Below are 13897 nucleotides of genomic sequence, written 5' to 3' on the forward strand. Positions count from 1 at the left end.
CCAGTTTAATCTTGTGGTTTCAGGCTCTGCCCTCTCAGTGGGAATTTCCCAGCGGGAGGACAGGCATGTGAGGGGTCTCCTCCCGGCCTTTGTTCGTGCAGTAGGGGAAGAAGACAAAGCTACGCAATGTTAGAAAGTCGTGGATAATACTCTTATTTCCGGGGATGAGATTATACGAAAATCCAAGAGGATCAACTTTAAAACTTGTAAGAAAAAAAACAGCATTAAGATATCATACAATGGCAACATAAAAAATAATGCAGCATCAGTCTCTCTAATACAGCCGGTGCAAAACCCATCGGGGAGAAAAAAGAAATGTGTGTCATTGGCGATAGGAAAAAAATGGCATCTGTTTTAAAAATGGCACCAATGTGGGGGCGTCAGGTGGCTCAGCTGGTTAAACGTCGAACTCTTGGTTTCGTCTCAGATCACGATCTGAGGGTTGATCTCAGGGTTGGTGAGCTCGAGCCCCAGGTCAGGCTCTGCACGGAGAGCCCAGACCCTCCTTGGGATTCTCTCTCTCCTCTCTCTCGGTCCCTCCCCTCCTGGCGCGCACACTCTCTCTCCCTCTCAAATACATTTACAAAAAAAAAAAAAAAAAAAAAAATGGCACCAATGTGGATAAAAATACAAACTTCATATGGGACCGAAAATAGGATGTAAATGAATGGAGGGCTGTAATCTGTTCCCAGAATGGATGAGTGAGCATCACAGTGATGTGCATTTTTTTTTTCCCAAAGACGTTTATAGGATTAATTAAATTCTTATAAGAATTCTAACGCAATTTTGTTTAATTCTAAGGCTTACCTTTAACAACCCACATTTGTAAGAGCGGATGCATACGTGCTTGTACGTGTTCGTGTGTGTGCCTGCGCTCGAGTGTGTGTGTGCAAGTGAAAAAAAGCTAGAAGGGAATATATAGAAATGTTAACTATGTTTCTCCGGGTGGCGAGCGTGCGGAGTTTTCGTCTTTTACATATTTTACATATTCTATATTTTCTAAGTTTACGCTATGCATACTACCCTGCACTACGGACGCTATCATAATCCAAACAAGTCAACAGGTACTAAGTGATGACGTTCGCCAGAGAGAGATCGAGGGAGGATAGAGAAAAGCTTGTAGCCCGCGCGGAGGTGGTGAGCGTCCTCGGGAGTGGGCGGCAGGAGGTGGAGGCAGGTGCAGGGACCGCGCACCTGCGGGGCCTCGCTGCCCCTGGGCTCCGGCGGAGAAGCCCGGGCACGATGGTTCCCGTGGTCCCCGTGGGTCCTCCCGGGGGCACCCTTGGCCCTGACCTGCTCGCTCTGGGCCGCACACCGTGTGGGGTGCCTCCTGGACCCCCGGGTGCTGAGCTGCGGCCCCGGGCACGGTGGGCAGCTGGCCTCCGGCCACAAGTGCAGGCAAGAGGCTGGAAACCTTCCAGGCCCCACTCGCTGGGAGACGCACACGGCTCCCAGTTACCACTGCCTTTCGCAGTTGGGATGTCTTCATTTCTGATCTGCGGGATGGTCCCTTTATTACATTCGAATGCTTGTGTACATACGTCCAGTAGTGTGTGTGTGTGTGTGTGTGTGTGTGTGTGCGCGCTGCTGGTGGTCTTTCTCATCCTGTGCCTGGAGCTGAAGAGGGAGGGTCCGGCACAGACCCGGCGGTGGCCGGGACAATGGCCCTCGTCACACAGGAGCTGCAGCAGGTAGAGGTGAGAGACTAGACAGTGGCGAGGAGGCAGGCAAAGAGGGATCCGGCGACCAGGTCCAGGTCGCGGGAATGGCGCTTCCAGCCGCGTGGCGGTGGACAGTGACTCGCCCGCTCTGGACCCACGTCCCTGCCGGTCAGGTGCTGTGAGAACACCCGCACTGCCTCGGGCTGCGGAGGGGACGTGGACGGAGTCACGGGAGGCGGCACGGCACCGACCACACAGTACACACCCGGGACAGCCTGGCAGTTACGCTTCCCGTGAAAGTCAGGAGCAAGACGGAGAACAGCAGTAGCAGCAAATAGCATCGGGTGGCACAAAACACACACTCAGAGCAACGGAACAGAATACAGAACCCAGAATGGACCCACAAACGTATGGCCAACTCATCCTTGACAAAGCAGGAAAGAATATCCAATGGAATAGAGACAGTCTCTTCAGCAAATGGTGCTGGGAAAACTGGACAGCGACTTGCAGAAGAATGAACCTGGACCGCTTTCTCACACCAGACACAAAAATAAACTCAACACGGATGAGAGACCTAAACATAAGACAGGACACATCAACATCCTCGAGGAGAAAGCAGGCAAAAGCCTCTTTGACCTTGGTTGCAGCAACTTCTTACTCAACACGTCTCTGGAGGCAAGGGAAACAAAAGCAAAAATGAACTGTTGGGACCTCATCGAAATAAAAAGCTTCTGCACAGGGAAGGAAACAATCATCAAAACTAAAAGGCAACCGACGGAATGGGAGAAGATTTGCAAATGACACGTCAGATAAAGGGTTAGTATCCAAAATCTACAAAGAACTTATCAAAGTCAACACCCAAAAAACAAATAATCCAGTGAAGAAATGGGCAAAAGACATGAATAGACACCTTCCCCAGGAAGACATCCAGATGGCCAACCAACACGTGAAAAGATGCTCAACACCACTCATCATCAGGGAAATACAAATCAAAACCACAATGAGATACCACTCACACCCGTCAGAATGGCTAAAACTAACAACTGGGGCAACAGATGTTGGCAAGGATGCAGAGAAAGAGATCTCTTTTGCGCTGCTGGTGGGAATGCAAACTGGTGCAGCCACTCTGGAAAACAGTGTGGAGGTTCTCAAAAATTAAAAATAGACCTACCCTACGACCCAGCAATCGCGCTACTCGGCAGTTATCCACGGGATACAGGGGTGCTGTTTCGAAGGGACACAGGCACCCCCATGTTTATAGCAGCACTATCCACAATAGCCAAAGGATGGAAAGAGCCCAAATGGCCATCGATGGATGAGTGGATAAAGATGTGGTATATATACACAATGGAGTATTACTCGGCGATCAAAAAGAATGAAATCTTGCCATTTGCAACTACGTGGCTGGAAGCGGAGGGTATTATGCTAAGTGAAATTAGTCAGGGAAAGACAAAAATCATATGACTTCATTTATATGAGGACTTTAAGAGACAAAACAGATGAACATAAAGGAAGGGAAACAAAACTAATATAAAAACAGGGAGGGGAGGGGCGCCTGGGTGGCTCAGTCGGTTGGGCGTCCGACTTCGGCTCAGGTCATGATCTCGCAGTCTGTGAGTTTGAGCCCCGCGTCGGGCTCTGGGCTGACAGCTCAGAGCCTGGAGCCTGTTTCGGATTCTGTGTCTCCCTCTCTCTCTGACCCTCCGCTGCTCATGCTCTGTCTTTCTCTGTCTCAAAAATAAATAAATGTTAAAAAATTAAAAAAAAAAAAACAAACAGGGAGGGGGACAAAACAGAAGAGACTCATAAATATGGAGACCAAACTGAGGGTTACAGGAGGGATTGTGGGAGGGGGAGGGGCTCAATGGGGGAGGGGCACTAAGGAATCGACTCCTGAAACCATTGTTGCACCATATGCTAACTAAGTTGGATGTAAATTAAAAAAACAAAATATAAATGAATAAATAAATAACATTGGGAAGTTCCGGAAACTCAAGTAAAAGGAGGCCACAAGGTCTGAATGATGGGACAGATGGTCGCAGGCCACCATCCCCGGGACGCAGACTCAGGGACGAAGGTTCGCCTGTGACAGGTTTACTGGGAAGCGGTCTCCAGGTCAACACCGGCGGGGAGGGAAGGGAGCAGCACTGGTCGGGGAGAAGCCGGTGTGGTCACAGTGTCCAGGCCGGGCAGTCCCGCGGGGGGCTCTGGGGTCACCCCGTGTGGACCAGCCCTTGCGTGTATGCAGCCACAGGGAAGGAAGCAGGGCCGCGGTGAGACGGTGCCTTCATCTGCAGAACTGCCCGAGAGGGTCGGCCACCGACGCCCCCAGCGCCGGGTCAGTGAGCGCTTCGGCCCCGGACGGGAGCCTGGGTGGCGCACTGCATCTGTTCTGGAGGCAGACAGTCGCCATTCAATGGAGATGCTGCTGGGCGCCGTGAAACCCCGAAGGGATCACTTGAAAAGCCACACAGGCTACCCCGTGCTCCGTGAGGTGGTCCAATAAAAACCCCACCGGACTCTCCTGTCGGCAGCGATGACCTGTCAGTCGGTATAAAGGACACTCGCGACAGGAGCATAATGACGACAGGACCACATTCCCTGGGAAACATTCAGCTGCCAGGATGCTTACTGCAATTCCATTTGACGATGACAATTGTAAGCGAGTTACCTCCCAAAAGGAAGGGGGTGGTGCGAGCCCAGTGCGGCAAATCCAGAGACAGAATAGTATTCATTTATCAACCGTATTTTCAAAAAACGTCATGATGTTGGCAAGTTCTCATCCCATATTAAGTGAGGGGAAAACAAAACAAAACAAAAACAGGCTAATGAGCATGTACAGTGTGATCCTGTTTTGTAAAGAAAGGAAACAGGACAAGCGGGTGTGGGGCTGGCTGGAAGTTCCAGTTTTCCTTGGCAGGTGGCCTGGGTGATGTGGACCCAAGACTCCCAGCTGTTGTCTGTCGTGCTGTCCTTCTGGTCAACCACTGAATGTCTCCCCAGGCGGCTTTTCTGTCAGCCCCCGGGGCTGGGTGCTGGGGACACGCACGCATGGGACACCAGCTCTGCCCTCTAGGAGCGTGTCGTCTAGTGGGGGAGAAAAACATAAGCCAGGTAACATAATGTGATGGCATTTAATAGCTGTAAGCCTGGGGTGGATACGGGGTGTTGTTCCAGGAGGGCTTCTAGGAGGAGGAAATTTGACCCTGGTCTTTTCGCGGGACTCAGAGCACGAGGGGAGGCAGGACCGAAGGGGGCAGACTGAGGGCTGTTAGGAGAAGCATGGGAAGGCCTGGGTAACAGAGAGGTGTGGATGAGGGACATAAGGTTCCCAGCCCGGGGACGACATGAATAGAGCCAACACTCACCGAGAGGGAGACTCAGCGGGCCCCGGGACAGAACTCCGCCAGATTGGGTACCTTCGAGCGCAAAGCAAGAGCAGGGGTCACGCAGTCACTGAGGAGGCAGGCCTTGTTCCAACCCGGGCTCCTGGTCTCAAGCTGGGCCACACTGCGGGGGGTGGCTGGGGGACCTCAGCTCCGTACCTCCACTGTCAGGCGGGGTGGGCGGCTGGGACCTTGTGACCCTCTTAGGATCGGACATCTGGGGCCAGCCAGTAGGATGCTAGTGTGTCCAGCTGGATTCTAGACCTTTCCGTAGCAGAAGACACCGAATCGGCAAGACTAGCCAGTCGGGGCAGATTTTAACCCCCATTCCCAAACCACCACCCGTCATAGAGAAGCAGTTAGCGGAGGCCCCAAGGGCAAGGGCTTGGGCTGGTAGGAGGAAGGGGCCGCCCGGACACGGGCTTCCACCCTCCACACCACTCACCAAAGCAGCCGTGCCTTTCCAAGCTCCGCACCTGTTACCAAGATCTGGGGAAACCTTCGAATGAATTGTTAAGCTCATTGGGTGAGGAAGATTAAGAAAGCATCAAGGGGGAGAACCCTTCTGGATAGGAATACGAAGAATTATAAAACCGAAGTCGTTTTAAAAAGGCAGAGGGAAATCGGTGCATCAGCAGAGAACAGAAAAGCCGGCCCCTGTAATAGATAAGACTTTCAAACGTGATGAGGGAAGCAACACACAGAAAGAATTAATGAATGATTAATTGATTATAGATGATTAATTAATACAGGATTTCAGGATGTTTAAGTATTTGGAAAGAAGTCCATTTAGAGCCTCGCCTCCCACTATACGCCAGACTAATTCCAGAAATAACTGTATTAACTCTAGGAGGGAAAGACCTTCCATTTAAAACGCTGCAAGGAGCCACAGAGGACCCAGAAGGAGCCTATGCTCAGCTCTTCTCCGACCAGCGGCTCTGAGTGGGCAGGACCCTTGCCGGGGGCCTGTGATGACCAACGGGTTTTGCAATGATGCTCGAATCTTCTCCACCTTTTCCACTCTCCCTCGTGAGTGCACGACAGCATTTCTCAGAGGCCACCTGATAAGTGATCTTGCAACAGATTAAGTGCTGAAGCGGGTGTGAGACCCCAGCCGTCTTCCATGCAGCCAGGCACCGAGGAAGTTTGCAGAGATGGAAAACAATGCCGCTCTTCTAGCTCGTGTTTTTCTTTTGTTTTGTTTTGGGAAACGCAGTTTTCTCTAAAATAGGCCACTTCGGTCCTCGTGTAATGAGTTTATTTTCCAAATAGTATTTTCAAACAGTCTCCAATTTAATTTACAATATGGTAGTGTTAATATGTAAGATCTACATAAGCAAAAGGTCTTTGGGGTCCTAAGGGGATTTTTAATGGCGCAAAGGGATTCGGAGACTCGAAGGCTGGAGGACCGCTCTTGGTCTGCAGGCATGTTGGCCGCGGCCTGTCTCCCCCACCCACAAACCCCCACCACCCAGCACAGCCACTCATACACCCTGGCAAAGGGTTACTGAGCGCCTGCGGCGTGCCGGGCATGGTTACAGGTACAATGATACAGCCGAGAACAAGAGGGACAAAACATATGTGCCTGCGTTGTGTCTGTCGTTAGAGTCTAACAACAGACAAAACGGTCCAGCGGCAGAGTGGGCCGGCTGTTCCAAGAGGTCAAAATTTCAGTCACACGCACACACACACACACGCACAAAAGCAAAAAGCTGGACACACGAGCAGCCAGTGTGACACATGACAGGTTAATGTCTTTAATATATAACGAGCTCATACAAATTTATCGGACCCCAGTAGATAAGAGCAAAGGACGCTGACAATCCACAAAAGAGGAAATACACCTGCTTAACATGGAAAAGATGTTCGACTTGGCTAGAAAAGCAAAGAGACGCAACCCGAAACGCAGTGCTACGTTTCGTGATCAGATCAGCCAACGTTCGGCCGGGTGATAGTGCTCGGAGCTGGCCAGATGGTGTCGCGGGCACGTACATCCTTGCTGGCGGCAGTGTCATCAATGGATACAGACGTTTCTGGAAACCATTTGGTCAATACGTGATGAGGGGCTCAAAGGTTTTCGTATCAATTCGATAATCCCACCTCTGAGAATCTAGCCTAAGGAAATAACTCGACAGCGGCGAAAAGCGTGATGCATGAAGAAATTCTCCCACTTCTGAGCGCGAGAGGTTAGAAACGGCACGGGTGACCAACCACGGGCACTCCCGTCCGGCTGCGTGATGGCTTACATGGCCATTTCAAACTAAAGTTAGCAATAACACGTACTGGGGGAGAGCCCCTGATAGAAGTGAAAACATCTACACGATACCGTATCATTACAGAAGGTAGTGTCACAACTATGTCCGAACAAAAAGAAGAAAAACCATGATGGGGGGGGAGGGGTGGCGAGAAGGGAGAGGCCTGGGGGGAGAGCCACCAAAATGTTAAAATTTTGCTTTTTCCACTTTCTCCCTCATTTTCCAAAACTTCTAGAAGGTGTAGGCTGGCGTTGATGATGAAAAGACCTGGTAAGCGCGCGGTTACTCGTTCACGGGAAGGAGTTCGTGATGGGTCCCTCCCATCCCTTCGACCGCGTCTGCAGTGCGCCGTCCGCCATCACACCCCACGCTGGGACCCCGAGAGACGACAGGGGGTCGTCAGCTCTCTCCACACCGCGGACCTGTCCTACACCCAATCCTCTCCCTACGTTCGCAAGCCACCACGGCTGCCGGACTCGGTGCTCGGCTCTTCCTTCGGCAGAGTCGTCTTGTCCTCAGCTCTAAGCCCCCCGTCTAATGCTTCCTGGCACGGGGACCTTAATCCTCCCACCTAAACTCTGGTTTAGTGGCCCCAGGGGGTGTCCTTCTATGCAACTCTAGGGCTTGCCCCCTTAAGGCAGCCTAAGCAAGCGCCCAACGTCATTACTATTTCTCATCCCATGGGCCAAACTGCCAGAACCGCGGTCACCCAGCGAGCGGTGTGTCCCCCTTGACGGCAGGGGCCTGTGCACCGGGAAAGTCTTACCAGCGCCTTCTCGGGGCTTTTTGCACCCCTGTCATTGCTTACTCATCATATACTTACCTGGCGCCCCTGAAACAGGTCTTTGCTTTTACCCAGACATCACCAGAATGCTTTAGGTCATTAATCCCAAGGTCGCGCTATACATTCAGCCAGGAACTCACCCCGTGCTCGAAATGCCATCTCAAGCGATGCCCTGTTACACCCCGAGGGCTTACTTACCAGAGGGGGTATCGTGTAGACCAGAAGAGTCACAATATAGTTCGAATAATGTCAACACCGTGAAAAACATAAAGCGTCCCCCCACATGCACTGCGTAACACTACTAACTGCCTGTCCCTTTTAGAAACCGATACCTGTTCTCTTCAATTTAGAGAAATTATAACCCCCGAGTATGTACAAAGCAGCTCCCCTCCCCCGCTTCCTTCTCCAGCTTGACCCTCCCGGTCACGTGGTCTGGCTCTCAGCTGCACGGAGTTCGGGTCTCCCCCTCTTCCGCTAGCGCCACGGGGGGTGGGGACTCCCAATGGGGGGTGACCCCCCGGGTCTCTCGACTACTCATCTCCAAAGTTGCAGGTAGCGGTCAAGGTCGCAGACGTGCGATGGCACCCGTCCCCGGCCCGCAGACGCCAAGCACCCACAGGTGAAACCCAACTCACCAAACCAAAGGAAGCTGGGGCAGCAGCCTGGACCGGGCACGACAGCGCCCCCCGGGGTCGCGCGGCCAGCCTGGCTCTCGGCCCCGCCGCGGGCGGTGCAAGCGCGGCGGACTTCCACGTGCCACGTGGGCGGGCCCGGGCTCGGCGAGATGGCACAGGTCCCGCCCCGCTCCCGCGCGAGGGCTCCCACCCTTGCCGAGCTGGGCCACGTGGAAACCTTGGAGGTGTCTGCTACCCCCTGCAGGCCGCCTTGCCCCCCCAGGCGCCCGTACCCCCTCCTCGGAGGGGCACCTCCCCCTAGCAGGCAGACAGTAGGGCACTGAGCACAAAGAGAAAGTGATCTGTACACCCCCCACCAGAGGTCCCACCCCCCCCAGAATGGTGGCCCCACTGTGTGTCCTCCCCCCAGTCATGCTTAGAGAGCACCATGGTCCCACCTGAACAGCCGTGGCTGGAATCCAGGGGGGGCCTGAAGCCTGTATTCAGGCAGTTGTTCAGCAGGGCAGTTGGGCTAACAAGAGTTTGCAACGAGTGGGCGGCAGGGGTCCACGGACCCCAGCAGCCACTGAATATCCTTGACTTTGCAAGGCAGTGGCCGCTTCAAGAACGCAGTCACCTTCCCCAGCATCATCGAAACTCTTAGGAAGAAAGGATGGACCCCAGCACCCGACCTCTGGGTGTCCCGACGCCCAGGTCTTCGGGTGGGCACTGAGGCTCTCCTTCCGTGGTCAGGCCAGGACCGTTCACCACAGGGCGGAGGGACCCAGGGCAAGGCACCCCGTCTTCCCCCCCGTGGTCCCGGCGGTCCCGTAATCGCGGTTCGTTTGGCATTGAGTATGGCGAGCGCATCACGGTCCACAGGGCTTGGCCCAGTCTCATTTAGAAAGTGACTTCAGGGCGTCCACCTTAAGAGGTACAGCTTTGTCCCTCAGAATTAGGACCCGAGTGCCAGTTCTGTACCGTCCCCACATTAGGACCAGGGTAGACCGCAGCTCTTTCCCCTCACAGATGCCACCAAGGCCTTGGTGGGGCTGCTGGAGGGAGGGCCCCTACCGGAAGTGCTTAATGAGGCGTCCCAGAGGATTTGGGTCTCCAGCTACGAGTCCACACTTTCTTAGACCAAGGCTGGGCACCCGATGGACAGCCCAGGCATGGGGGGGGGGGGGGGGGAGCATGCTACACACAGGCTTTGGAGACCTACGGATGGTGTGGGTGGCTGAAGGGGCTGAGGCGAAGGCCACATGTCACCCGCGTGGAGACGGAAACAGGTCTCAAGCTAGACAGGCCTGCCACCAAGTGATACGGGGCAAAGAGGAGGGGGCGAGCACACGCTGGGAGCCGGTGGGGATTCCCACTGGAGGCCCGGGGCAGCGGAGTGAGCCCCTGGCACCCACCCCTCAGCCGGCCGTGGGTCTCAGGCATGGATGTGCGTGACTGCGCGGTCTCTGGTGGCCGGATGGAACTGCTCGGCGATCCAAAGCCACAAAGACCTTCTGTGGCAGGCGAGTTCCAGATCCCCAGGATTGCCCGCGCTGTCGGAACTCTGGCAACTGAAGCCAGGCGCTACTGGCGTGCGTCCTCTGGGGGCCCCTCCCTTAGCCGCATGAGCGGTCTTTCCCAGTGGCGACGGGGGAGGGGGGGGGGCGTACTGACTACGTGTCCGAGCGCAGGGTGAAGCCTGCCCCCCAGAAACGCTGGCACTACGCTCCCAGCAGCGAACACTCGGCCGGGGCTGGTGATCGCTAGGGGTGGGAAGCCAGACTCCCCTCCCCGGGGCCCCCAAACAAGGCACCGGCCCCGCCCAAGCGGCCGTCCTCAGGCGGCAGTGAGCTCGTCACCGACAACAGGGCAGCCGGGGGTGGGGCTGCCACGGGGGCCCGCAGAGGGCAGAGGAGGAGCCTCGGCGAACCTGGCGAGGCTGGGAGAGGTCAGCCCAAACGGTCCGTGGCAGGCTGCGGAGTCGCTGTGACCGAGTAGCAGAGCCGTGGTCACTAGAGGAGCCGGGGTTGCAAGCAAGAGAGGGGACACATGCGCTCTAGGTACAAAGCTAGCACAGGTCACTAGGAAGCCAAGAGGGTAAGAGGGCGCCCAACAGTGAGGAAGGAAGATCTCCTTGTGGAACAGGTCTGGAGAGGCGGGGAGGAAGGTCTTCAAACCAGGGCGATGCCGTTGTATGGACGTCTCTTCTACGGAGCAAAGGGTGTACGTATGCTGTCTGCGTGGCGGCAGATGCGACCAGGGTGGTGGCCCATTCTTAAAGGTTCCGGGCTCGGGTGGGCAGGGCCGGAGCTGGGCTGGTCCCGTTGGAGGCTGGGTGCACGGGGCAGGGCCCCGTGCCCGTGGCAGCCAGCTGGCGGCACAGCATCTGCCGCTCCCGCACGGCCCGGTTAGAGGCAGAAGTCTTCCGGATTTGGGCGCGCCGCGCATGCCGCAGTGGAGACTTGTAGGTTCTCCGCAACTCTGCCAGGAATCCCTGATAGTTGTTTCGCAAGGGGCTGTCGGGTTGCATGTGGGGGATCGCCCACTTCTCCGCCTCCCCGGTCAGCCGGGACACAAGGAACGCCACGCGCTCGGCCTCGCCTGGGAAGCGGGAGGCCTGGAAGATCATGAACCTGTCCATTTGCATCAAGAACCCTGCCAGCTGGCCCGGGTCTCCGGAGAAGGGCTCGGGCAGGGAGGTTGGAGGCGTGGTCATCGGTCGGGTCCCGTTGGAGGTAATCGCCGAGATGGGCGGGGTGATCTGCAGGGCCCCCGGAATCCGGGCCCTGGTGCGTAACAAGGTCAGCTCTGCCATCACGCTCTCCAGCATGTTGGTGAGATTGGCCTTCTCTGCCCGCAGGGTGGAGGCCTCCCGCCTCAGCGCAGAGTTGGTGAGGCGCAGGGAGGTCAGGGTGTCGATGACGTCATCCATCTGGGCATTGGTAGACGCGGCAGAGGCTGGGGTTTCAGCTTTTGATGTCTGGGGTTGGACCATGTTGGCCAGAGGGCAGCCAAAGGCCGAGACCGGTGGGCTGGGAGAAGGGGGTACGCGCAGCCCAGAACCCGAGGCCCTGCGATGCTAAAATGGGGGTAGGCCCAGACGGGAATCGGGGAGAGGGCGGGGTGCAACACGCAGGGTGGCGGAAGAGGGCAAACAAGAAGAAGGCAGGGCGGTCGGAGCCCAGAGGACGAGCACAGCGGGCGCCAGGCAGGTGGCGCAGGCCCTGCGGACGCCGATTCCGGAGGCGGCTCCTTTATCGCGGACCTCGCCCGGCCAGCGCGGGCTGCACAGGGGGTTGGACTGTTCTGGGCCCTGAGGGAGGAAAAGATGCTTTAGAAAACGTCTGGGACTGCGTAGACAGGGGCAGAAGGAAAGGGCGCGGCGTGGGGGAGGGGGGCGCCCGGGCCCGAAGCCCCCTCCCCGCGCGGGGCCCGGCGCCCACCGTGGGCAGAACAAAGGGCGGCTGCACCTGCGGCGGCGCGGGGGGCCTGGGACGGGCGGCGGGCGCGTACCTGGGTCTCCCCGGCTTCCTCCGCGGCTCCGTCTACCGCGCCGGCCGCGACCAAGATGGCCCGATCGGGGGACGCGGGCGGGCCGATGAGTCACGGCGGCGGCGGCCCGCGGAACTGCTTCCCGGTCAGGTCAGGCCGGGGCGGCGGCGGGAGGCGGGCGCGGGCGGCCTCGGGCGGGAGCACGAGCGGGGGCCGGGGCCGGGGCCGGGGTCGGGGTCGCAGCGGAGGGAGGGCGGGTCGCGGGCGGCCGGGGCGCGGGCCGGGCCGGGCGGGCGGGGCGGCGGAGGCGGCGGCGGGAGGGCCTCGGCGCGCGGGCCCCGCTGGTTGCCATGGAGACCGCCCGCTCCCGCGGGCGCGGCGGCGGCCGGAGCCCCGCCCCGGAAGTGGCGCACGCAGCCCCGCCTCCCAAGGCTACCTCTCGGCGTCCTTCCGCAGCAGCCAATCAGCGACGTCCGGGATGGCTGTGATGTTTATTATTGGGGTGGATGCCTTCCTGTGTTTGTAGCTCTTCCGAAGGCTGCCAGCAAAGGTCTTTTCGTGTATGTTGTAATTATATATTTTTCGTGACGCTGGCTTTTCGTAATGTATCTTGGATACAAATTCAACGAACCACATGTTCACTGTAGCGAATTTTGATGTCCGAGAAGTCTTAAAAAAAAAAAAAAAAGAACACTTTGTATCACTCAAGAGTCCCTCGACCTGAAGGGAACAAATAGTAAAATTTCTGTAGTCGCACCCTGTCGTTTTTTTCTTTGATATAGTCTATTACCACATGTTACTTTTTGTACCTCCTGAACTGGTTTCGAACCGTGACGTTTGAGCAGTTTCCTATTAAAGCTGTTTCAAAAGCATGACTTTCAGTTAGTGCCTGGTAATTGCATACCACAATTATTGCCACTGAAATGGCATGCCACAACTTATTAATCGCTCCCCTTTTGATAGATCTCTTATTTCCATGCGGAAGTTTTATAAACCATATTTGTGTATAAGTCCCAGCCCTTCCCCTGACAAGTTCTCCAGGGTAATCGCCAAGGAGTGAAATTACTGGGCCAAAGGGTACGAGCCATTTCAGAAACTCGGGGTCTGGATGCGTTTCCCGCTTCGCCTTGCTGCGCTACTTCCGAGTGGTCAATTCCAGGCCGGGACACGACTGGAGAGAGAAGACACCCAGCGTGCCAGTCTTTCCGGGACACGTCTGCGAAGAGGCTGAACCCTTGACGGAAGTGCCTGCTACAATTTCAGGTACTGAAATTTACCCTGTGAATCTTAAATTCCCAGGTGCTTTGAATATTAGATACACCCTGATTTCAGGAATGAGAAAACATAAATTTGAAGAAATACGTAATTTATTTGTATTTCACATTATTTCGGGTAGGATACAAAGTGGCATCACGTAAAAGCAGTGAAATAAAAGTTAAAAGAACTTTAAAAATAAAACCAGGGGCAGATTATTTGGCTTCTGACCCAGTTAATCTCTGGGTCATGCCCACGCTCTGAGATAGCCCTCTCTGCTACAAACGCAGAACAGCGACAAACTATACAAAGAAAGTATTGAGAGGATCTGGCTGGGCTCAAAAACAAGATGAACTCCACTGTGGGCGGAAACACAAACTGCTGAGTATTGATAAATCCATGGTCCGGGGACATAATGGGGCCATAGGACTGGCAACAGAACCAGGCTTTC

General features: G+C 55.7%; 1 protein-coding gene across 1 annotated transcript; it reads right to left on the reverse strand.

The window, feature by feature from the left end:
* Window positions 1-6781: 6781 nt before the first annotated feature.
* On the reverse strand, window positions 6782-12575 carry RTL6 (retrotransposon Gag like 6). The gene is made up of 2 exons (XM_060656116.3): window positions 12214-12575; window positions 6782-12013 (listed from the first exon to the last, which is right to left on the reverse strand). The coding sequence occupies exon 2, from the start codon at window positions 11693-11695 to the stop codon at window positions 10976-10978; it is 720 nt and encodes a 239-aa protein (XP_060512099.1). The 5' UTR covers window positions 11696-12013; window positions 12214-12575; the 3' UTR covers window positions 6782-10975.
* Window positions 12576-13897: the final 1322 nt, after the last annotated feature.

The sequence above is a fragment of the Panthera onca genome, chromosome B4, assembly GCF_046562875.1.
Source record: "Panthera onca isolate mPanOnc1 chromosome B4, mPanOnc1 haplotype 2, whole genome shotgun sequence".
NCBI classification, from domain to species: Eukaryota; Metazoa; Chordata; class Mammalia; order Carnivora; family Felidae; genus Panthera; species Panthera onca.